At 34.7% G+C, this 24,906-nt stretch overlaps 1 protein-coding gene across 2 annotated transcripts; it reads left to right on the top strand.

Annotated features, from left to right (window-relative positions):
- Positions 1 to 321: 321 nt before the first annotated feature.
- On the top strand, positions 322 to 15,524 carry yellow-h (L-dopachrome tautomerase yellow-h). 2 transcript variants are annotated; one of them, XM_036376752.2, is made up of 4 exons: positions 322 to 969; positions 9,715 to 10,390; positions 10,454 to 10,577; positions 13,253 to 15,524. In XM_036376752.2, exons 1-4 carry the CDS (start codon positions 536 to 538, stop codon positions 13,276 to 13,278), a joined length of 1,260 nt encoding a protein of 419 aa, XP_036232645.1. In that variant the 5' UTR covers positions 322 to 535; the 3' UTR covers positions 13,279 to 15,524. The 2 variants fall into 2 exon arrangements, with proteins under 2 accessions (XP_036232645.1, XP_014095413.1); XM_014239938.3 differs by lacking the exon at positions 13,253 to 15,524 and having other exon boundaries at positions 335 to 969; positions 10,454 to 11,125.
- Positions 15,525 to 24,906: the final 9,382 nt, after the last annotated feature.

Below are 24,906 nucleotides of genomic sequence, written 5' to 3'. Positions count from 1 at the left end.
ACGGTTTAAAAGTTATGGTATTTTTAATGAAGAAAGATTTTTTACGAGTTATTTCAATGGAAAACTACAAAGCTTCGCCGACACCTTTTGAAATTAAGCTAATATTTGGCCTTACAGGGATATTTTTTCTCTGTATATAGGTTTATTTAAATTTAAAATTCGATAGGATAGTTTTGGGCTCGCCCTAATGTACATGCTATATTTATGTATACATACTCGCCATATGTGTAAGTTAGCTTTGAGTACAACCGGACTAGTTTCATTGTTTTTTTTTAATACAATTATGTGTGCTTTTGCACAAGTTTCGCTCATCCGCTTTACTTTTAATCATTTTGCGAAAATTTGAAAGTTTCAGCTATTTTGCTTTGTTCAAAGAATGGGCTGATTTGACTTACCTGTAACGATCAATAGCTATAAGTAACGATCAATACTTAACTGATTGCCATGTCTTACCCCGGACGTTAGACGCGTTTCAGACTTTGTAAACGAAAGCCGTACAGTTATTTTACTTCTCTAATATTTTGTGTGTGTCCAAATGTATGCTGTTTCACGTTGCCTTACATTAGTATGTCTAGTGATCAATCTGCTTATTACTCTAACTTTGACTGAGATTGAGGCAACGGGCGCCCGTCGATATACGATATTACCAATCTATGGCATCTTTCAATCGGCTACTGCTAGTAATAGTGGGTTAAAATTGTTCTCTGGTGTACAAAACTTCCCTTCGGTAATTGTACCGCCAGCAGAAACACAAATCCACGTAGATTACATGCATCAAACGCATCCGTTCTATCAAAATGAGCCATTACCCAGCGATAAAGATGTTAGTAACAGTTTTAGGCGAAATTACGTTGATGAGATGCCAATACCAGCGGATGCAAATAAATCATTTCAAATTGTAAATGAGTGGAAATATTTAGATTTTGAATATCCGACCTATGCACAGCGCCAACAAGCCATCGCAAATAGGTGAGTTTCGTATTAAGATCTTACACAACTGTTGTGTTCGGTGAGGTCTTATATTCCAACTTAAGTCAGAATAAAAGCAATTGGTCTACTAGGATAATTATTGCTGACTCTACAGGTATTAAAATTTTCAGTTGATTAGCTGCACTTCATGGCATAGATAAAATGATCCGAAACTCCTCTCTTTGCCTTCTGAGAGAGCTCATGAACTTTCAGTGCTGCCAAGAAAAACCACGAGTTCATGAGCTACTGAACAGATGACAAGCAAAACAATGAACTATCACTAAGAATCCCGCAGAAATAAATTGCGAAATCAGTGGGTAATTTGTTAGATCAGAAATTTTGTTGACTTTTACGTATATTTGTAATCTTTATTTAAAGAGATTTAATACAGTTTTGTTTTTAAGAAAGAGCGGTATTTTGTCGCAGAGTATTCTTTTGCTTAGCAGTACCAATTGCCAATGTATATACTTATTTTGGTTAGAATTCCCTGCAAATGTTATGTAAACTTTGACTTCCGAATAAATTATCAAAAGATATTTGTTAATTGAGTATATAAAAAAGAAATAAGAATCATGTTTAGGTTATTTAAAACTTGTGTGTTTTGAAATATTAAAATATTTTGTTAAATTTAGTTTTTATCGTTAATTTTGAAAATCTTTTGTAATTAAAATATACATGTACTTATATTTAGAAGTCATATAGGATATCTAGCTTGTTAAACTAATTTTAATTATGTATATTTTTCTGTAAAATGGAAACCTAAACCCCCTAAACCCAAGAAATACATATAAAAATCTCAAAACTTATTTCTTCCCTTAATGGCTCCACTGTCAAATGTTATAAAAAATGTGGACTCTGACAGCGCTCTCTCAAATCAAAGAGTTTCGGATCATTTTATCCATGCTTCATGGTACACAATCAAACTATTCCCCAGCTATGTTATGAGCTCAAGGATTTGTGTTCTTGTTTACAGTAGAGGGATTAACAGTAATCGTTATTGCTAATTCCTCTATCGAAATTATCATGGATAATATTCTACATGATACATCTTATGTAGTAGCTAATTTCCACTACATATTAGCTGTCTTTGATTGGTCATTTCTCTGCTCTCTTGTCAAAAAATTTACATGTGATACCAACAACAAAGTTATCGAGTTGAATTGAAGCAGAAGAGTATGTACTTGTATCTCCTTATTAAAGTGGTATAACTTCTATCCTCAATGCTGCCAAATTTTATTTTACATATTTCTGCTCGCTTTTACTATAGTGAATGGTTGACAAATGAAATTATAAATTTCTTTTACTCTGGTATTTTTAAAACAAAAGACTTAAAATCAATTACAATAATTTATAGAAAACCAAAATAAATGATTACAGCGAAAATGTGAAAAAAAGATTTTCTCCACTAAGTAAAAATCATAACACTATTGCGTATGCGTCAGAAGGCATGTTTACGCATGGTTGCAAGACAAGTGCTGCCCATTTGTTTGAGTATCTGGTATAGTCTGTTCGAGTTGCTGGATATTAAAGTTTGGCGAATCAAAGACAGCTATTATCTATAGAAGCAGTACTCGCAATTATAGCCGGATTCGTACAGTGATAACCACTATTTCAGTTATTCCCAAACGCAATACTCGCTTTAATATTTGTTGAACAATTCCGATCTGAGAGCGTGATCCATTTAGGTTAGAAAGTCGCCATACTGTTAAGATTAAAAAACAGTTTAAGTACATATACATTGTAAACTACTTAAAGTGTGATAACTCACTAAATAAATACGTCAGAAGCATTAAATTTCACATCCTACATGAAACCGAAGTGTGGAGCGGGTGTCAAATCTGGACTATGGACGTGACACCGCCCACTTTTAGCTGAAATCCTATATCTCTGTAACTACTCGACCAATTTCAACCAAACTTGGTGCATAACATTATCCTGACATTATTATTACATTGTATATACCAAATGATCTTTAAATTTTACTTTTTAAATCTGGAACTAATGATGTTTTCGAAATAAAACTTTGCACAAGTAGAGCTTTTAAGATTTTCCATCTCACGTCTAAAAATTATCTAAATCAGACCATAACTTTTACAGCTCCTAGATATAGAATATGTGGATCCCAGTGTCTATGTATGGCTTATTATCGAAAATATCGCTTAATTTGTGACATCTTTTCATGATAATAATGTAATCAAATCTCAAAAATGGGTATAATCGAATCAATACTTCTCGTATACCTAATGCAGAAATTTTTGAACTTGCGGTTAACTTTATAGCGTATAATACCTATATGAGTTAACTTAAGGAAATTCAGAGAGCGTCTATTCCAAATAATTGTGTGTCCTGAAGCTCTAGCTCCCATGTACCTAATATACAAATTTTCAAAAATCTGGTTGTTTTGACGCCATAAATATATCAGTCAATTTGAGAGGCATCTTAATGATACTCAGAGAGCGTCTTGATAAAACCGAGTCAATATAAGAATTCAAACTTCCTGTTGAATTTATAGCGTATACAACTACCTATATCGGTCAATATGTCTTATCTTAGAAAAATGAAGTGATAATACATATATACATAGTGTATATACTTATACCTATTATATATACACTAGCTGACCCGGCAACCGTTGTTCTGCCATATATGTACGTTATTGTTAGGAAATATTTTTAAAAATATCTAACACTATGTTATAAGTGTGTGGGAATGTAATTACAATTGAAAGAGTAATGAAGATGAAATATATATTACATTTCAATTATTGACGGCTACCTACATATATGCATCGAAAATAGTTCATATTTCTACTATTAATTATTTCAATTTAAAATAAACAAAGATTAACCTCGCAACGCAATGGAGTGTACAATATTTTTGGTCAGTCTGTCTTTAGCGAATACAAACAAACTTGATGGTTTTCTCGCGTGGGAACATTCCACTTAACGTTGTCCGTTGGAATAGCATGGTGAATCCAAATCTAAGCCGTGTGAGTTATTCATCATTGCGAATGTTAATCTAATTGGAAATTGAGTGCGTTTGAATTCAATTGGCACATCTATAATAACAACTGTTTTATTTGAATTAAATCCATTGGTGTCCCCATATTTTGCTGCCAAAATCAATCTTTCTGCCAGTCAATCTAATATTTTATATTTTGTACCTATATTTTATACCTCCTGTATTTTCATGTACAGCAAGTTTGCGATTACCAACATCTAACAATTGTTATAAAAAAGTTTCGGCACATAAACGTTTATGTTTACTGTAAGTTGAATTTTTTCAACATTACGCAACAGTCTCGATGATTTTAAGCAAGCGTTGATTTCATCAGCTGACGTTGCATGTGAAATAACGTGAAGTGTCTGTCTGAAATCACCTGAAAGAAGTTACAGAATGACGCCAAATAGTTTGCGTTATTTTTTATATCTTTCGCTATCTTATCAAATACTTCAAGCTAATGTTTATGAGCCATTGTGCATTCATCCCAAATGATAATTTTACACTGTTTCAGCACCATGGCCATGGACGATTGTGTTTTTATGTTGCGAATTGCATCCGGGTTATTTTGAATGTTTAATGCCTTAGGCCCGTTTTCTCAATGTTTGTTTAATATTGTACCGATTTCCTCGATAAATCGTCTACCTTGTAACTCATTCTTGAGTTCGATCACTGGATTGTTAAATAAAAGTCCCAATTTAATGCTATACACTTATCTCTATTTTTTATTATTGCTTAATATTCGAGTTTACAACTTATTGCACAATCTGGCAGCCCAAAAATTACTCTTGCTGGAGTCTGCCCTGTTGTTTCATGTACAGCAGACCGATACGCCAACAGGAACAAGGATATTTGGGTATCCCAATCTTTTTGATACTTGTCCATAACTTTTATCAAATGTTCTTCCAAAGTTCGATTGAATCGTTTCACCATGCCATCGGACTGCGGATGTAGTGCAGTTGTACAGATTCCGGATACCCAGTTGCTGGCGCATCTCCAGAATTAGAGCTGACTTAAAATATCTCCCTTGGTCAGAATGTAATGCTATTGGAACACCATACAGCAATGCACTCGACACAATTGGCGAACCACTCCGAAACTGATTGTCTACAACCAACCCAATAAAATCTTTTTTTTAATTTCTCCAAGGTTTTAGTGATACCCATGTGTCCTCCACTTGGACCGTTGTGCAGCTCTTTTGGAACAATCATCAGAGTTCGGGAACTTTGCCCATCTTCGCTTTCCCATACGCGATGCAAGCAGACGGACACTATATTTAAACTATCCCATTGTGCTCAATAAGCCTTTGCGACTGGGCTTTCTGCAGCTATTTCTTCTCTCGCTGGACGTTTATTCATCTCGAATCCGTGTATCACACTTTTCAAATCTGGATCTTCTTGCTGACGTTGACGTAGCTCCTGAGGATACCAGTATGGTGTTATAGCCTTTAATCGGACATTGATAATGTCTTCTTTGGTCTCAGCATTTGCGCAATATTTGCATTCCAAACTACAGGGACGGCGGGACATTGCATCCTAATTTCCATGACCACTGCCTTTGTGATATTCTAAAGAGAAGTCGTAACCTTGGAGTCTCCCGATCCACCGTGCCAACTGTCCTTCTGGCTTCCTAAATTGTAGAAGCCATTTTAATGCTGCATGATCTGTCCTCACCCGAAATCGCTGGCCATAAAGGTACTTATGAAAATGTTTGATGCACTTCACCAACGCCACTAATTCCCTCCGAGTAACACAATTATTTATCTCTTGCTTGCTTATGGTCTGGCTGTAATACGCAACCACTTTCTCATGCCCATCAATGACTTGTGATAGAACGAATCCTACTGCAAATCCACTAGCATCCATATCCAAAATAAACGCTGATCCTGTAACCGGGTATGCTAACATTGACGCAGTACTTTACTTCAGAGATTGGAAAGTCCTCTCCTATTCTTTATTTCATTCAAAAACTCTGTTCTTTTTTGTGAATTAATGGAAGATACTACCTACGCTGGCAAAATTTTGAACGAATCGTCAATAATAAGTACACAGTCCAAGGAAACTCCGCATTTTATGTACATTTTTAGGAGTGGGCCAATCTTTTATTGTCTTTATCTGTTCATTAGCTGTGCGAATTGCCTCCATTGTCACTTGTGTCACTGTCATGTTGCTATCTTTCTTCTTCACCAGTACTACAGATGAACTGTGTTAATAAAATGTTTTACAACCTTGGTTCTTCCAGATTTGGAATCGACTTTATTATATATGAATGAATATCTAAGTTGATTAGCCTTATTTTGATCGTTTGTCTATAGTTCCTTGGTCCATGCGTTAATTTCGCTCGGTATGTCGTTTTCGTCCATGGAATCTTCCTAAATGCCTATTTCGCAATTTATCACGGCCTTAATCTCTTGACACTGCCTTAATATAACTTCTTTGGAAAGTTTTATTAGTAACTTGCACTCATTAAGTACTCTTACTGGAACATATTTATCTTGTCTTGTCATGGTCAGAGTTTTGCCTATAAGTAAGTTTGGTGTAGATTTTTTTTTGGCATTAACAATCCACAACTTGTTTGGCCCATAGTCTTCATCTATTTCTGCCCAAATAGCTTCTGATTTTGGTGGAACCTGCTGGCTCTCTGTTGTTATCACTCGTATTCCATTAACAAAGGTCTGAATTTTCGGGTCCTCGATGAACTCCACGGATTTATGTGCATAAGCTAAGTGAGCTAACTTCTCAATCTCTGTAGAAAACTCCTGCAGGTACTCACTGGCTCTCTGGCGGCGATTTTGCAACTCGATTTGGAAGATCTGCTTCCTGTGCTCACTACCATACCGTCTTTCTAACGCACCCATTCGCATTTCATAACTACTCTCTCTACGATGGTTTGCAATATCTTCGCTGCAGATCCTTTTAATGCAGCGAACAATGCAACTACTTTACCTTCAGAGTTCCAATTATTTGAAGATGTCGTCTTTTAGAATTGAAGCTTAAAAACATGGAACGGAACTATGCCATCAAAGGATGGAGGTTTCACCTTGGCAGAAGCTGACGATCTTTCAATTCATCCACTTCAGTTTTAATTTTATCCCGCTCTTCCGAAATCTGTGAGGACACCTATGCTATTTGTGAGGTCACCTGCGATATTAGTGCATCCTTCTCTTTCAACTGTGAGGACAACTGTGCTGCTCCTCCAACTGCGTTGACAACCGCGTTTCTAACTGCGACATTTGTAGGGTCATACGCGCATCCTGTTCTTTAAACTGTGTCGATATTTGCGTTGATATCTGCGACATTGCAGTCAAAATCATATTAATATCCATAGGGTTCGATGAGCGAGTATCTTTACCTTGTAACTCACTCTTGAGCTCGATCACTGGATTGTTAAATTAAAGTCTCAATTTAATGCTATACACTAATCTTTATTGTCTAATTTCAACAACTTAACACTGATAGCTTGTTTTCGAGTTTACAACGTTTTGCTTATAGCTAAATTTCTCTTTACACGGCAACACTCTAAATAGACCTGTGTTTGCTGCACAATCCGGCAGCCCTTATATAGTAGATCTTTAACAAAACTGCGCCACTTGAAGGTTCTGGAAACTTCGAATTCGCTGTCTAGTTGCTTGTGGCAATTTATTATCGATTCGATTTTGTTTTATTAAAATTAAAAAAATTAATTTCGTAACTATTGCGATTCAAAGTCAACATTTTATTTTTATATTTATTGGTAACTAAAAGACCCCGGCCACGCCTTGCTGTGGCTAAGGTATAATTAAATTATATTGAGTAAGCTGTTTACTCTAGTAAAATGTTATTATAAAAATTAATTTCGGCATTTTTTGCTGTCTATATAGCTTGATTTCCGAGCCAGTTATGATTGAAATAATTATTTTGTGCGTCTGGGAAAATACGGCCAATTAATTTATTTTGTCCGTGTACAATAGTGCTGAAATTGTCTGTCAGTTTAGGGCATTTCGTATTTGGTTGCAGTTAGTAAATGCTCAAAAATGTTATAAACATTAAAAATACATTATTTTGATCGCCAACAAACTTTGCAGGATCACGGCCATCTTGAAGATCGTCCAAAAATTCCATTGAAATCGGTCCAGCCGTTTCGGAGTTTATAAAACATTGGAATACACCTGCATATTATTAAATATTTTATTATATCATTACTAAGAAGTGGTTCAGGTGGCTTCATCAATGGTGACAAAACAACTTTACCGTTCGAACAGCACATTCCAGGGGATTCTTTCGCGAACTTCAAAGCACCACAATGTGAAAAAACTTTGTTCATTGCACTGATCACTACGTCCTTGTGATTTCTGTAATCGGCATCCCTATTGTAGTTGAACGCTGCTAGTTTTAAATCTATTATTTTTCGTAAATGAACCATTCGGTTACGATTGGCATCAAGTCTTTGCGTACGTTTCTGGATTGTCTCAGTAGCTCGTGATGAAGATTCTTTGACACGATTTTGTTGAAGCCGTGATTCACGCTCTTCAAACGTTTCCATATTTCTACTTGTAGATATTCTGTTGCGATTTTTCTCAAGGCGTAACTCACGTTCCTCAGCTGTTTCATTGATCTTTTTTTCGTAATTTTTTTTGATTTAGAGGTTTTTTTACCAATACTTTTTTTTTTTGGTGCCATTTCTTATTTATTACAATAATTCTGTGAATAAACATGATTGGTGAAGAAAAATACAATTCCGTTGTAATAATCAATTTATAACGTATCAGTAAACGAATACATTCGCGGCGCTACCACTTACCTTGAATTCTTAAAAATCCTTAATTACAAGTATTTATTGTTGTACTTTATTATACTTTAATATGTTTCATAATGACGTATAGTATATTCACAACGCACACACAAATTTGGGTTATAAAACAAAAGAATATCATCATAGTAAATAAAAACTATATTTGACAGTTCAAAAAGAAAAGTGCTCCGATCATCACCAAACCTTACGGGATTACTCGCCAGGTCAATCTAAAGATTTCCTGAAAGTTACATCTCTAAACAACGAAATGTAACAGCTTTGTTTTCTATTGAGAGATTTTTGTGACTGGCATGTACTGAATTGCAAAATCATCTCAAGGTACAAAAATTGTTCTTAATTTAAAATCTCAAATTTGGAAACTTGTAACTGTATCAATGTCCTAAATTCCAATATAAGTTAAGCATTTACGAGATATTTATCGTCAAACATCAATGCCTATCAAGGCAAACACACAAAAAAAATGTTGCATTTATTCTGCCCTATGTCCGGACTGTCAAAGATTTGTGTTCTTTTCTCGGAATGTTGCCTTCCAACCTGAAAAAAGTGAAACATTTTCTGCCCTTTTCAAAGGGTAAGGGTGGGAGTTGCCCACGCGATGTTTATTTTTTGTTTTTGATATTCTATTATTGATATTTAGTTTTTTAAATCAAGCTTTCTACTAATTATAATGAATCGATCAGTTTTGTTAAACTTAATAATAAATATTGTAAATCAGTTAGTTGGCCTCTTGTTGTTCTTTTGTCATGTAAAAAATGGAACAGATAAATAATGTCCGTATAATGACGCAACATTTTCATCGATAAAGGAAAACACTATAAGTGTGTATATGATCTATAGTATGAATTAACGATTTGTATATGATTTTAATCCATGCGAAGTTTGATCCTTGCAAATTTTGAGAATATAAAATGTTCGGTTACAACAACCTTTAATTGTTTTATCGTATATTTTTAGCGATTTTGTTCCAGAAAATAATTTGCCATTGGGCATAGATGTTTACAGCGACCGCATGTTTATTACCACACCTCGTTGGAAGGACGGCGTACCATCAAGCCTCAACTATTTGCCGTATCCGCCGAAAGAACGTAGTCCTGCCTTACGCCCCTATCCGAATTGGAGCGCCCACAGCAGTGTCAAAGAACTGAACTGCGCTAAACTTATTTCGGTATATCGTTCCTCAATTGACTCGTGCGGTCGCTTGTGGGTTATTGATTCGGGAATAGTCAACGCCACAGTTAATTTAAATCAGATTTGTCCACCAAAAATTGTGGCTTTTGATTTAGCTACCGATAAAATGATTGTTAGCTTTGCGCTGCCGGCAGACCAAGTAAAACAAGATTCATTGCATTCGAATATTTTGGCCGATATTCAAGACGATCAGTGCGAAGATGCCTACATTTATGTAACGGATGTGTGGCGCTTTGGTATTGTCGTCTACAGTTTGTCTAAAAATCGGAGTTGGCGTGTAACTAATTACAACTTCAATCCCAACCCCATAGCATCCGATTTTAATGTTTATGGATTAAATTTTCAATGGTTGGATGGCGTTTTCGGCATGAGTCTGTCGACTCGAAAAACGCCTTCGTCTGGTGAGCGCACATTATTTTTCCATCCAATGGCTAGTTTTAAGGTAAAAATTTATACAATTTTCTTTTCTTATACTAAATTACTGCTTTATATTTATCATTTGAAGGAATTTGCTATTTCGACCAGATTGTTGCGTGACGATAAACTATGGCCAACAAGCGCTCAAAAATTATCAAAATACTTCGTTGAAGTTGGCGATCGCGGAGATCTTGGACAGTCCTCTGCAGCAGGTATTGCACGCAATGGCATAATGTTTTACACACAGGTTCATCGGGATAATGTGGCTTGTTGGGATACCACGAAGCCATATGTGCGTGGCAATTTGGCAATGTTGTTAAGTAGAGGAAAAAAATTTATACAATTTCCCAATGATTTGAAAGTAGACCAAGAAGAAGAGCAAGGAGTTTGGGTTATGAGTAATAAACTGCCAATCTATTTGTATGGACAGTTGGATTACAGCGATATTAACTTTCGTATTTTGCGAGGTGGTGTAAATGATATTGTTCGTGGCACTATATGTGACACACGAGTGCAAGAGGCACATTCTAAGATCCCTGTTGTAACCCAGTTACACGAAGGCGAATGTTACTAACACTTCAATGGAGTTATTATGTTCTTAACTATAAATGACAACCAAAAGTACGTTTCCGTTTTGCAGTTTTTGACTAATTTTTTTTGATACAATACTATTAACAACGTAAATTAGAATTGAATAACAATGTAAGCTACATTTCAAAAACATTAAAATAAAGGTGTTTACAAGTATATATGTTTCCAGGTATTTGCAACAATATGTAAATATATTACTCTATATTATAACGTTTAAATTTTTTCAATATTCCTTTCTGTTTAGAAAATATTGCCTTTTTTCGAAATGGTAGATTGGATGATTTTTGGTCAAATAATCGGCCATAAGCGTCGATCGATGAGACGGCGCATTATCGTGCACGAAACGCAACTTCTTCCATCTTCGCGATATTCGGGCCGAACACGTCGAGTTTGGCGCACCAAACGCTTCAAAACTCCAAGGTAGAATACCGCATTAACGTTTTGGCTGGGTGGAACAAATTCTTTGTGGACAATACCCTTGTCATCATAAAAGCAAATCAGCATTGTCTCCACTTTTGACTTCTCCAGGCGCGATTTTTTGGGTTTCGGCTCATCGTCATTTATGTCCTCACGACCACTTTGAAAACGTTGAAATCACTCGTGCACTCTGCTGCGAGATAGGAAATCATCGCCATAAACTTGTTTCATCAATGAAACCGTTTCGGTAAAAGTTTTACCAATTTTAAAACAAAATTAAATGGAAAATTTTTTCCATAGAAGCGAGTCAGCTGATTGCTCTCTTACAACGTATTTTATAGTAATTAAAAAATAAATCTTAATATATGTATTTCAAATATTCTTAAATGAAACTAAAATTCTAGTTGTGCTTTAATTTTCTTCTTTTACATAATGAAAAATATTGTATAACTGAAAACTAGATATGTGCAAAACTATGCATAAAAATTGAGCAACATTGCTCTTATGTGAAAATAAGAGAATAACAGATTTCTATATTGCCACTACGGGCATAAAGTTTGGCAAATTTCATTTGATACGAACAAAAAGTACGAAAGGGCAACACGGACCAACCGTAAGCAACATTCGGAACAATTATAAGTGCTCGGGAGCTCTGGTTATTTTGGCTTTTCCCTACTCGACGCAAGCAGCCACACACAAACTTTAAACTTCTCCGCTCTGCCCAATATACTTTTGCGACTGCATTACTTTTGCATGCATTACACCTTATAAATGTGGATCTTCTTGCAATGACTCTTCCACTTCAGAATTAATTTTATCATGCTCTTCCGACTGTGCCATATATGCGTCTCCTGCTCTTCCGATTGGACCCTTGTACTGGTATACACTTTTTCTTCTCTTCCAACTGTGAGGAAATCTGGGCTGGTATACACGCATCCTGCTCTCCCGCCTGCTCTTCCTGCATTAAACTGTGCGCCTAAAACTGTAATGACAAATTCTGCTTATTCGCTGATGTTTATAATGACACCTCTGCCATTCGTGATGACAACTGCGCCATTTGAGTTAACATTTGAGCTGTCATCTGTGACATTGCAGCCAAAATCATGTTTATGTCCGTAGCGTTTAAAGAGCATAGAGCCCATCCTTTTTTTCTGCATTTCTTCGTTGTCTCCCTCTTATTCCAATTGAAAGACATAATCCTCAACATGATTGTTTTCTGCTTCCATGACTTGTCGTAACTGTGACTATAATTCGGACCTTACTCCATTTGTTGCCACGTTGCTCCAGCTCTTTTTTCAGTTCTGGAATCTTCAGATCGTTAATCTTTGTCATTTTAAAACTATTCACTCTTTGGGAATTTATTTGACAATCCCACTTCAGACACCAATTGTAACGGATTTTTCGATAAATCGTCTACCTTGTTACACTTATCTTTATTTCTAATCCAAACAATTTGACTCTTCACTACTCATTATCAATTGCTCTTTACACGGCAGCACTCGAACTGGAACTGTGTCTTCTGCACAATCCGGCATCCCTTATATAGTAGATCGTTAACAAAATTTCGACATTCGAACATTCTGGCAACTACGAATTTTGCTGTCGATTTTCTCTGAAACGCTTAACGGATTTTGATGAATTTTAGTGTGCTTATCTGGTAGGTATGAGAATCCGTTAGTATCTATTTTTTATAAATCTAAACATCAATGGTGGTTCAACCCAATTTGTATTATTTTTTTTCTTTTTTGGACAAATATTTCTGTTTTTATTTTTTCATGATTCACCAATGAAAAATACATACAATTCTAAATTTTCACCCTTATGCGATCAACTTTTGATTTTTAATCGCAATTTTTATATTATTCCGCTCTATCCACAGATTCAAAAGATGGCAATGGAACATAATAATTGTAGTATACCATAATTATCATGTATAGTTCTATCAAGCAATTAGTTATCATTCAGTGACGCAATGGACAATAAAACATTGATTGCTATTAAGGATCACCCAATCAGTCATTTCGGTATGTGTCCACCAAATCAAAGTCCATCTGATTTAATCAACACAGATATAAATCGTGAAGTGCAGTATGATACTGTCGAATAAAAAAACAATCATCCATGGCCATAGTGCAAAAATAGCATAAAATTGTCATTTTTTCATCCCAGAAGGCAATATGGCACACAAACATTTCCGTTATTCCATGTATAACAAACGCTGATGAAATCAACGCTTGCTTCATCGCGACTGTGGTGTAATGTTGAAAAATACAACTGACAGTGAGCATGTGCGTTCACATGCTTTAAGATCCATCTGTCGAAACTTTCTCAAAGCAACTGTTTTTTGGCAATAGCAAATTTACTGATATCCGCACAATTAATAATTTACAAAATGCTCTTATCGCTCTGATATACACACCAAATACCTATAAGATTGGCTGAAAGAAATATTGATTTTGGTAGTAAAAATTTGGACTTCAATGGATTAAATTCAAAGATAAAACAGTTGTTGCCAGGGGACTTGGTGTCATACAAATTTATCGATGGTGTTGCCGATGCCAACGAAGCTGTGAATTAACCAATTGGATATGCCGGGCATGACACCGCATCATTTTCAACTGAACGTTGGATCTCCAGTTATTTTGCTTCGTAGTTTGAACGGTCCACGGCCTTGCAATAGCACAAGATTTGTCATTAAAAACTTATTGAAAAACCATTAAAAAGTTTTGAATGATAAGTTCCGAGGTGAAAATGTACTGCTGCCACGAATCTTACAGATGTGCCAATTGAATTCAAACGTACTATATTTCCGATTAAATTGGTATTAGCTATGACGGTTCATAGCTCAGAAGGCCAAGCTTTTCTGTTTGTAGCTTAAATTGGGGTACATCATGTTTTTTCCACGAACAACTTTATGCGGCATGTTCTCGCGTGAGCAAACCATCCAGTTCGTTTGTATTCGCTAAAGACGGACAGACCAAAAATTACGATGTATAGAGGTTGGTTGAAAAGTTTCTGCGCTCGAAATAAAAAAATACTGTTTTTGGTAGGAAATATATTTTTTATCCAATTCAAAATAATCTCCCTTAACTTCAATACACTTATTGCAATGATCCTTAAATCATTTTATGCCATCCGTATAATGACTTTTCGGAAGCTCTGCAAAATACCCGTCAACGGCTGTAATAGCTTTTTCATTCGACGAAAAATGGTTTCCACGAAAGAATGGTTTCAGGTTTCTGAAGAGGTTGTGGTCGCTGGAATCAAATCTGGTGCTGGGAGCAAATCGGATGCTCAAGCAATTCGTACTTTAATTCGTTGAATTTTGTAATTGTCAAAACACCTTTGTAAGCAGGTGCATTGTCTAATTAAAAAAAAATTATTTTTTTGTGCTGCAAACCAGGTCTTTTCTCACGAAAGGCTGCATTTGTTGATTGTTTAACCTCTCTGCAGATAATCAGTCAACAAAACTCCTTTTGCATGACAAAAACCTGATACCATAACCTTCTTTGGGGCTGAACAACCAGCTTCAATCCACCTTAAACGTTCTTGTTTTAATTTAGGATCATGCTGGTCCAAGTCTCATCCATAGTTTTAAAACGACGCAAGAAATTGGTTTTATTTTGATTAAAACCTTCCAAATTATGCTGTGAAATTTGTTTTCGATCCAATTTTTGTTGAATTGTGTGCGGCACTAACTTTCCAAACAGCTTTTTCATATGTAATTCTCCAGGTAAAATATGAAGTACTCGTTCGTCTGAGAACCTATGGCATTAGGAACTTCACGCTTTGTCCTCCGTGTCTTCACTAACAACATTATGCACTTGCTCATTGATTTCTGGTGTGGTTGCGGTTTTTGGTCGTCCTTCGCGTGTATCGTTTTTAAGCCTAGTACGACCACGTTTAAATTCACCATCCCAAAGCTCAACGGTGCGTTTTGAAGGTGAGGACTCCTTATACACTTCTACCAATTTTTCATAAATTTCCTTTGCTTTTAAAACTTTCAAAACAAAGAATCTAATTTCTGAGCGATATTAAAGAGAGAAGCAACTTTTCAACCAACCTCTAGCTATCAGTAACTGTAATTTAATAAATTAGGAATATTTTATTTGCTTAAATAAAGTATACTATAGTTGTCTACAACCCTTTAATCCTTTCAATTATAATTCCATCCCTCGCACACTTATAGTGTTAGCTGTTTTTTTTCTAACAAATAACATATATGTATAATATGACAAAACGTTTGCCGGGTCCGCTAGTATGTTATAATATTTAAGTATTGAAATAAGGCAAAGTTGTAAGTTATTTTTAAATATTTGACGTTCACGCCTTTGGAAAACCTAACTCAAAAGTCCAATGCTTTGAATTAGAATAAAAAGGCATTGCCTTCTGATTAAATATCTATTAAAATAAAGTTTCAGCATAATCGGTTGTATGGGAGATATATGTTTTTAAATAAAGGCAGGATACCGGAAAATAAAAAACTTAACAATCGGTAATATGGGAGATAAATGTTATAGTAGTCCGATCTGGCCGATTCCCGATAGCTCAAAACTGATGAAGAAAATTTTATAATCCCAGGGTTCGGCATGAGAGGAACTGCGACTGTGCAGATGAGCACGAAGTTAAAGACACCCAGTGGGAACTCTATTGCAGTAAATTTTGTGAATATTTTTATACTCTCGCAACCTGTTGCTACAGAGTATAATATTTTTGTTCACCTAACGGTTGTTTGTATCACCTAAAATTAATCGAGTTAGATATAGGGTTATATATATATAAATGATCAGGATGAAGAGACGAGTTGAAATCCGGGTGACTGTCTGTCCGTCCGTCCGTCTGTCCGTGCAAGCTCTAACTTGAGTAAAAATTGAGATATCTTTATGAAACTTGGTAGACATGTTTCATGGTACCGTGAGACGGTTGGTATTGCAGATGGGCGTAATCGGATCACTGCCACGCCCACAAAACGCCATTAATCAAAAACAAATAACTTGCCATAACTAAGCTCCGCAATAAGATACAAGACTGTTATTTGGTACACAGGATCACATTAGGGAGGGGCATCTGCAGTTAAAATTTTTTTTTTTAAAGTGGGCGTGGTCCCGCCTCTAATAGGTTTAATGTGCATATCTCCTAAACCGCTAATGCTATAATAACAAAATTCACTGTGCGGAGAGAGCAAGAAATTGCAACTGGTAATGTGCCGATATTTTACCGCATGCACTTATGTATATATGTATCAATCTATAATCTTCTACACGTATATTAAAATAGATAAAATTGAATTTATGTATGTATATGGATTGCTCTTGGCAATTATATAAAATGTATTTTCATATATATATGTTTTCAACAACATATGTGCATATGAATATGTGGTATATTGTAGGTACGTATGTAAGTTTGTAATTGTACGTATAAATGATGTATAGGATATATACATGTATACTTGTGTTTTAAAATACGATATGTGATATACTTGTACGATATTAAATATTTAATATAGAAAAATACATATTCATGTATACGTAATTATGCATGCTGTATATAATTTTATATATGTAATTTTTATATATACGTTAGAAGTAAATGTAAGTACTCCTTTTTGTACATATATTATTATTATTATTATTTTTTTTTTTTTTTATTTAACTTCGTTTATTGTATATATGTATGTATATTTATTTTGCCTTTTATGCTTTAAGTTTGACTTTTCCTTTCCTCACATATATTTCGCAATCCTGCTTACTGCTTAATTAAGCGTAAGGGGTATTGCCGGAAAAATTTGTAAGTATTGAAATACTTAAATTTGGGTTTTTTTTTGTATATTGTGTTTAAATACACGAAGGTAAGCAGGTACAGGTAGTCAATTATTATATATTATAAACATATATTTATATATCTGTCGTATATATGTATGCGTATGAATGTACATATATATTACAATAAACGGTTTTTCGTTATTTGAACCCACAATTTAAACCGGTAGGTTAGACCAAATTGGCACCCGTTACCAAGATATTGAACGGTTTTTTGGTGTTTTATTACAGTTTTTTGTACAAAATATAATATGTAATTCGCAATGAATATACATATGTATGTTCATTAATATAAGAAAAGGCATCGAATGGACTCACTTTGATTTCCTCCAAAGGCTTTTGGGGAATATGCATATATATATGTATTTGCGAGTGTATATAATTACGTGTATTCCTGTCCTTTCCTTTGAATTTTGTGTGTGCTAGGTGTTGCTTTTTTTGTGGTGTTTTTTGTTACTACGCGTCCGAATGTATATTTGTATATGAGATAAAGTTTTGTTGTTAGGATCGCGCCCGCTTTGATTTTTGGAGTATTTTCACGCCCTTTTTATACTCTCGCAACCTGTTGCTACAGAGTATAATAGTTTTGTTCGAGTTAGATATAGGGTTATATATATATAAATGATCAGGATGAAGAGACGAGTTGAAATCCGGGTGACTGTCTGTCCGTCCGTCCGTCCGTCCGTGCAAGCTCTAACTTGAGTAAAAATTGAGATATCTTTATGAAACTTGGTAGACATGTTTCTTGGTACCGTGAGACGGTTGGTATTGCAGATGGGCGTAATCGGACCACTGCCACGCCCACAAAACGCCATTAATCAAAAACAAATAACTTGCCATAACTAAGCTCCGCAATAAGATACAAGACCGTTATTTGGTACACAGGATCACATTAGGGAGGGGCATCTGCAGTTAAAATTTTTTTTTAAAAAGTGGGCGTGGTCCCGCCTCTAATAGGTTTAATGTGCATATCTCCTAAACCGCTAATGCTATAATAACAAAATTCACTGGAAGCAAATGTTTTTAGCTCTTCTATTGACCTTGTGAAAATAATTGAAATCGGGTGGCAATCCGCCCACTCCCCATATAACGGTACTGTTAAAAACTACTAAAAGCGCGACAAATCAAGCACTAAACACGCCAGAGACATTAAATTTTATCTCTGAGATGGTATAAGATGACTTTAAAGGAACCGCGTTCAAAATTAGACAGTGGGCGTGGCACAGCCCACTTTTAGGTGAAAACCCATATCTTGAGATCTGCTTAACCGATTTCAACCAAATTCGGTGCATGACGTTCTTTTCATGTTTCTATGTCATAGTGCGAAAATGGGCGAAATCGGACTACAACCACGCTTACTTCCCATGTAACACCATTTTCAATTCCATCTGATTCTTTCACTTTCCACTATGCAAATCAGGTAACAATGATTATATCGGGGTAAAACTTTGCGTGAATAATGCAATTAAAGTATGCCACCTTGGGGCCAAAAATTGTCTAAATCGAACCAAAACTGTTCAAACCCCTAAGTACTAAATAAGTGGACCCCAGTGCCTATAGTTGACCTTCTACCGAAAATATCGGTCAATCCACAAAGAAATCTCAAACGAGTATACCATTTGACTTTGCGAGAGTATAAAATGTTCGGTTATATCCGAACTTAGCCCTTCCTTACTTGTTCATTTTATATTTAAACAACTTTCATGCTTCCTGATTTATTGTATATATTTACGATTAAAATAAATAAATTAGATCCTAAAACCTTCATTTGATTGTCCTTAAGTAAAACACGAAGTGTATTTCATAACATCATAAAGCATACATACTGAGAAAAAATTTCGTGCAAGGTGTATTACACTTAGTGGCATGACTATGCGCGATGTTGTTTCGTCGCTGTCTCGACTAGGGATAATGGGATGCCCAACTCTTTCCATTGTGAGAGCGCCTCAAAATAAGCGTTTTTTATAACATTTTCCATTGTAGCCAGATCGGAAAAAATAATAATTTTGGGAATTTAAATTAAAATACCCAATACTTATTAAGATTAAATATTATTACACATTTATTCGTTAAACATATGCAGAAACTATTTGAATCAATTTTTTGTGACTTTGTAATATATTAAAACAATTGATTTTTGAACTTTCAATACTTAATTAAAAGAATAAATGTATTAGCTCTCTTTCTATTGAAAATTAATACATCTAAGCATGGCATCACAAAAGATTTCATCACATACGTTTTGATTTCGCGTTTTGTTTCATTTTTATTGTTTTCCAATTTTTGTTAGTGATCTTCAACAGCAGCAACAAATCTTTCTGTTTACACATTTTTCTCTAGGATTTCAATCTGCCGTCCCTCTTTTTTCAATTGCTAAACGTCAGACCTTCTTATCAGACCTTCTAACGATAGAGCGTAAGCGTACGTGTAAAGATAGTTTACACAATTGAATTGTGAAATTACGACCACTTTTCTACAGTGAATATGTGTGGTCCGCTTGGCGCCCTTGTGATTAATGGTGCCTAGTGTGCCCACTTGCCGGTCTTTTGTGTATACTTTTACTATGTTTTTGTTGTTGTATGCAGTCTGTCAGACAGTTTACAGCATGGTATAAGGGAGTAGGGAAAGTCCCATTCACAGTAGTTTCGCCAACTCTGAGGCGTACGTTCACAATAAAACCAACATGGTGGCCATGGTGAGTTAGGGGGGCGAGGGGTTAAAACGGGTTGCGCTTATCAGAAAACGCCTAAATAATTATTTATAAATATTTGAAATTTTGGATATGAATTGATGTTTAATGATAACAATATATGATATTATACCATGTTGATATAGGTAAATATGCGGCATATTTTAAAGCATTTTAGTTAACTTATTAATGAAAAAACTGAAAATTCAATTCAACTATGAGTGGAAGGGAAGAAATAACTATTGTAACAGAATTTGATATTATATATAAGTAATAATAATTTATATAATCAAAAAAGCAAAACTTATCATTGTCATACAAGTGATAATAATTCATTTAAACAATAAAGCAAAATTAATCATTGTACTTATATTAAGAAATAGTTACTGTGGCGATGTTTTCTCTAATTTAAGTATAGATTCATTTAATCACAAATTTTATTTACGTTTTATATATCAGCAATTAACGGTGGATATATGTACAATAGTTTATTACAACTTTTGACATACAAATTTACCATATTATTATATAGTTCTTAGTTTAGTTTTTAAATATATAGACTCCCAAAATAAATTATTTGTTGAAGTTGCAATATCTTTATAGTATAAAACATGGTATAAGGGTATAAAATACGGTAGATATATTTCTTTTTTAAAAAGTAATTTAAAATTAGCTTGCGCAACACTGTTACGCATTGCTCAATAGCAATACTGGCATTTGAATTTATTAACAACTTTTAGTCAAACGGACGGACAAGTTTTTTTGAAGGGTAAGTTGTCTTTTTTTAAATGTTTTTGATATAATTATTTTATGGTTTTTTTTTCATAGAAACAAACAAGTTATTTCGGATCAACAGGTTAGTTTTATTTTCTATAATTCAAATTAAAAGAAAATACTAATGGGAACTTTTTTATACAGCAATATGCCACGCAAGTGCATCAGAAGTTGCAAAGGCTCGTTACGACTTCATAAATTTCCGGGAGTGCGGAAAATGCCCAGGTGAGTAAAGTATTTCATTTTATATGTTTATTTAATATATACTAGCTTTTACCGGTTACGTGGTCTCGGTGTGAAAGCGTAACAAACACACTTACATTCACATTTATATTATAATATTAGTATGGAACTATGGATATGGATATGTATATTTCGATCCCCGTATTCCGGCTTTATAATAAATCATGTAAAAGTGTTTAAGTGGAAAATAGGAAATTTTCGATTTGAATTAAAAAGCTATTGCTCATGTCTCAGAATTTACGATAATTTATTACCTATGCTAATTTTAAAGAAATGCTTCTATTTTGTGATTCAATAATTAATTTTTGACCATATTTCTTCATTTAATACATTTTTCAAAGTTTTTGTCATTAATTTCTATTTGCATTTCAAATTTAAGTTCAAATCTTACATACAAATATAACATACATATACATATGTATATATATTATATACAATTTTTGGTATGATCAAATTTCAAAATTGCACACTAGGTGTGCGTTTAATAATAAAAATTTAAATTCGAAAAAAATAAATTTAAAATACACACTATGAGCGATAAATATAATATAAAATTGCAGTAATGGCCAAATATTAATTAATATATTGTAACTGTGTTTTCATAACTTTTCTCCAGAAATGTACCGACATACATTGGGATCGTCTGTTAATTGCCTCCTCTGTGGATTTACTTGTACAATCAGTACCCGTATGTATATTTTTTTATTTATAAATATAGGTGGAAAAATGCTAGATACGATAATAATGTGTTTGCGGTATTTAATTTTTTTCGAACAGTTGGAATCGCTTGGTATTTGAGCGGTGATTTATTTTATTTTTTTTTCTCTTTTACAAATAATTTTTTACTTTTAATATCTTAAATTTTTATGTAAACAATCACCATATTATTTTTCTATTTATTTAAATAATTTTTTTATGTAATAACATATTTGTTATTTATTTTTACTTTTTAGGCGGATGAAATGGATGCACCTACTTGGTGTATCCGATTTCGAAAGCCCTGATTTGTATGCCTGCGATAGGCATTTCTCGTACCGCTACAAAAATAGCTTAAGGTTATCAAAAGGGGCAGTCCCCGATAAAAATTTGTTAGTGCCAACAGTGAAGGTAGTTTCGGACGGAGGTAGTTTAGATAAAGGCAGTTTTTGCGAACCTGACAAACTGGACAGTCTAAATACGTTAAACACTTTCGGTGACGAGATAGGAGACTGTACTTCGAGCTCATATGAAGTACATGAATAGCTGTCCCTTCATTACAATGTATTTGAGGAACACTCATATTCCTCACCTTTAGGAAATTTAAACAATGGGGCGAAAAATAGCAATACACAAACAGATGCGTACCTAAGTGAAGGGACACCTAGGAAAAAAAAAATTCTGGATGATATTGTTAGCCTTAAAAAAAGGAATAGTACTTCAGAAAGAGAGGTGCAAGAATTAAAAAAACAATTAGGAAAAAAAGAAAAAGAGATTAAGGCCTTAAAAAAAAAACAGTTTGCCTATTGAAAAAAATGAGAATAGGCAAATTGTTGAGCTATGTAGCGAATTGCCTCCACATATTGCTGCATGTGTGAGGAATAGTTTGACAAATAATAACCGTAATCTTCTCGGTAATAGATATGATAGGGAATTGAAAACCATAGCTCTGGGGGTTCACTTCTTATCACCTCTAGCGTATAGATATTTAAAGCCCTATTTTAATTGGCCATCTTCAAGAACTTTGCCACAGTTTATTCAAAGTTGGCCACGAAGTCCTGGTTGCACGTATAGCAGCATAAAAACTCTGGAACTCCGTAGCCGTGGCTTTACGAGTGACCAGAAATACGTGTCAATATGCTGCGATGAAATGTCTCTGAAGACCCATTTGTAGTATGATAGATATAGGGACTTAATTGTAGGCCTGGAGGATTATGGCGATGAAAATCGTACCTCCAGAATTGCTTCAAGTGTTTTAACACTAATGGTTCAAGGCATAGGTGGGGAGCCTTGGTCTCAACCGTTAGCATATTTTTTTGTGCATAAATCTTGCAAAGGAGATGTGTTTTGAAACAATATGTTTTTGAAGTTGTGTCCTAACTTCAGGGGATAGGTCTTCACCCCTGCCATTTTGTATGTGATCAAGGGACAAATTTTGTGCATTTTGCCCGGGTTGTAGGAGTGACAGAGGATAGGCCATTTTTCATAGTTAATGGAGAGGAAATCGTATTTTTTTACGATTCTCCTCATCTTATAAAAAGTGCGCGAAATTGTTTGCAAAATACCAAGAATTTAGTAAGTTTTAATGGTCGTCTTGCAAAATGGAGTGATATAATTCACTTCCATGAGCAAGACGCTCAACAAAGTATTAGATGTGCGCCTAAGATAACTTCGGCTCATCTAAGGCCTACAACTTTTGAGAAAATGAGTGTGCATTTAGCTACACAGGTTTTCAGCAACACGGTTGCTAGTGCAATGTTCGCATTATATAGCTCCGGGAATTTGAATATTTCTAAGTCTCCAACTTTCCTTAATACCGCCGAATTTGTTCTTTTTTTTGATAAAATTTTTAATATATTTAATAGTAGTAGGCTTGGAGCCCTACGAAAATATAATGAACCTTTTTTCGGTAGTACGGAACAAATTACCTTTCTCCTAGAAGCCGAGAATTTTTTTACATCTTTAAAAATTACTGATAGCATAGGTCGTGATATCACGAATACATTTTCTTTTATTAAGGGATGGCTTCTAAATATTAAGGGTTTACGACATTTGTGGAAGATCTTGTCCACCAAAGGATTCGAATATATTAGGACAAGAAATCTTTGTCAAGACAAACTTGACCATTATTTCGGACAGATTCGTAGGGGGGGCGGAAATAACGTAAGAACTACTCCGTACATGTTCTCATGTCTTTTCCGAAAGTCCTGGGGCCTTAGACCGTTAATTATGTGACTAGGGGCAACTGCGAACCTTTGCCTAGGGAAGAATGGGAATCTTTAGGTACTAGCGCCCTTCAAAGCGTTTGCAATGACGCTTTGATTAATGATATTTCTTGGCAAACCTTTCAAAGTTTGCCAAGGCCGCCCTTAGAAGCACTTCGAAATATTGAAATCGCGGAAATTGACTTAAATGAAAGCTTTTTCTTGAAGCAAAATTCGTTCGCTTATTTTTGCGGCTATATGTATTCAAAGTTTTTAAAACTTCATAATTGTATGAGTCCTATCCCTCGCCTTGAAGATGAAACTGATTCTCGTTTTCTTTTTTTAATGGAAAAAGAATATAACGACTGCAGTCTGGTGAAACCCCCTTCAGACTTTATAAACTTCCTCGAAAAATTAGAGGAAATATTTTGCAGCAATTTTGATTCTTGCTGTCATTTACGAGGGTTTTCCAAATTTTTATTTGAAAAAATGCAACACATAGAGCCGTTTTATTGCTGTGAGAATTCTCAGCCAGACGTTCTTATATCCCTTTTTATTAGAATAAGAACGTACTTTTCTATTAAAATTTTTAATAAACAGCTGCTTTCAAGCATGTGAAATTTTTATGTGTTGCACACATGTAAAATTTGTCTGAAGTCCTTTGTCCGGGTGTCTATCTGAAAAAAAATCTTCATTTGTTGTCCTGACTACAACGTGATAGAAATTTTCACATTTTGAAGTGCTCAATTAATAATTAAGATAGGAATGCACATATATTCTTGTTATTAGCCACATTTCGCACTTTTTATTGATAGGTCCTACCCTACCCCACCATGCATCATTTTGAATTTTCTCAGGGTTTTTGTTAGGTCTCCACTGTTGGCAATGCAGGCATATCAAATGTATTTATATAATTATTGTTAAATGAACTTTTTGAATGTTTTTGTTTTTTTATTATTCATTATTTTGTTATTTAGTTTTAAGGTATATGGGTGAAAATAGGCCTCCTGGGGAACCGAACACCCAAAAAAAATCGGTAACGCGCCATTTGCATACCTCATGGTGGTGTGGAAAATGCATTATAGATATAAGGAAATGTACTAAA

The sequence above is a fragment of the Bactrocera oleae genome, chromosome X, assembly GCF_042242935.1.
Source record: "Bactrocera oleae isolate idBacOlea1 chromosome X, idBacOlea1, whole genome shotgun sequence".
NCBI lineage: Eukaryota > Metazoa > Arthropoda > Insecta > Diptera > Tephritidae > Bactrocera > Bactrocera oleae.
Note: the sequence above shows the minus strand (reverse complement) of the source record. Positions and strands in the feature narration are given on the sequence as shown.

Coding starts and splice junctions, on each gene's coding strand:
- yellow-h (XM_014239938.3), top strand. CDS start 536: ATGTATGCTGTTTCACGTTGCCTTACATTAGTATGTCTAGTGATCAAT. Junction 970..9,714: donor CAACAAGCCATCGCAAATAG/GTGAGTTTCGTA, acceptor GTATATTTTTAG/CGATTTTGTTCCAGAAAATA. Junction 10,391..10,453: donor ATCCAATGGCTAGTTTTAAG/GTAAAAATTTAT, acceptor TATCATTTGAAG/GAATTTGCTATTTCGACCAG.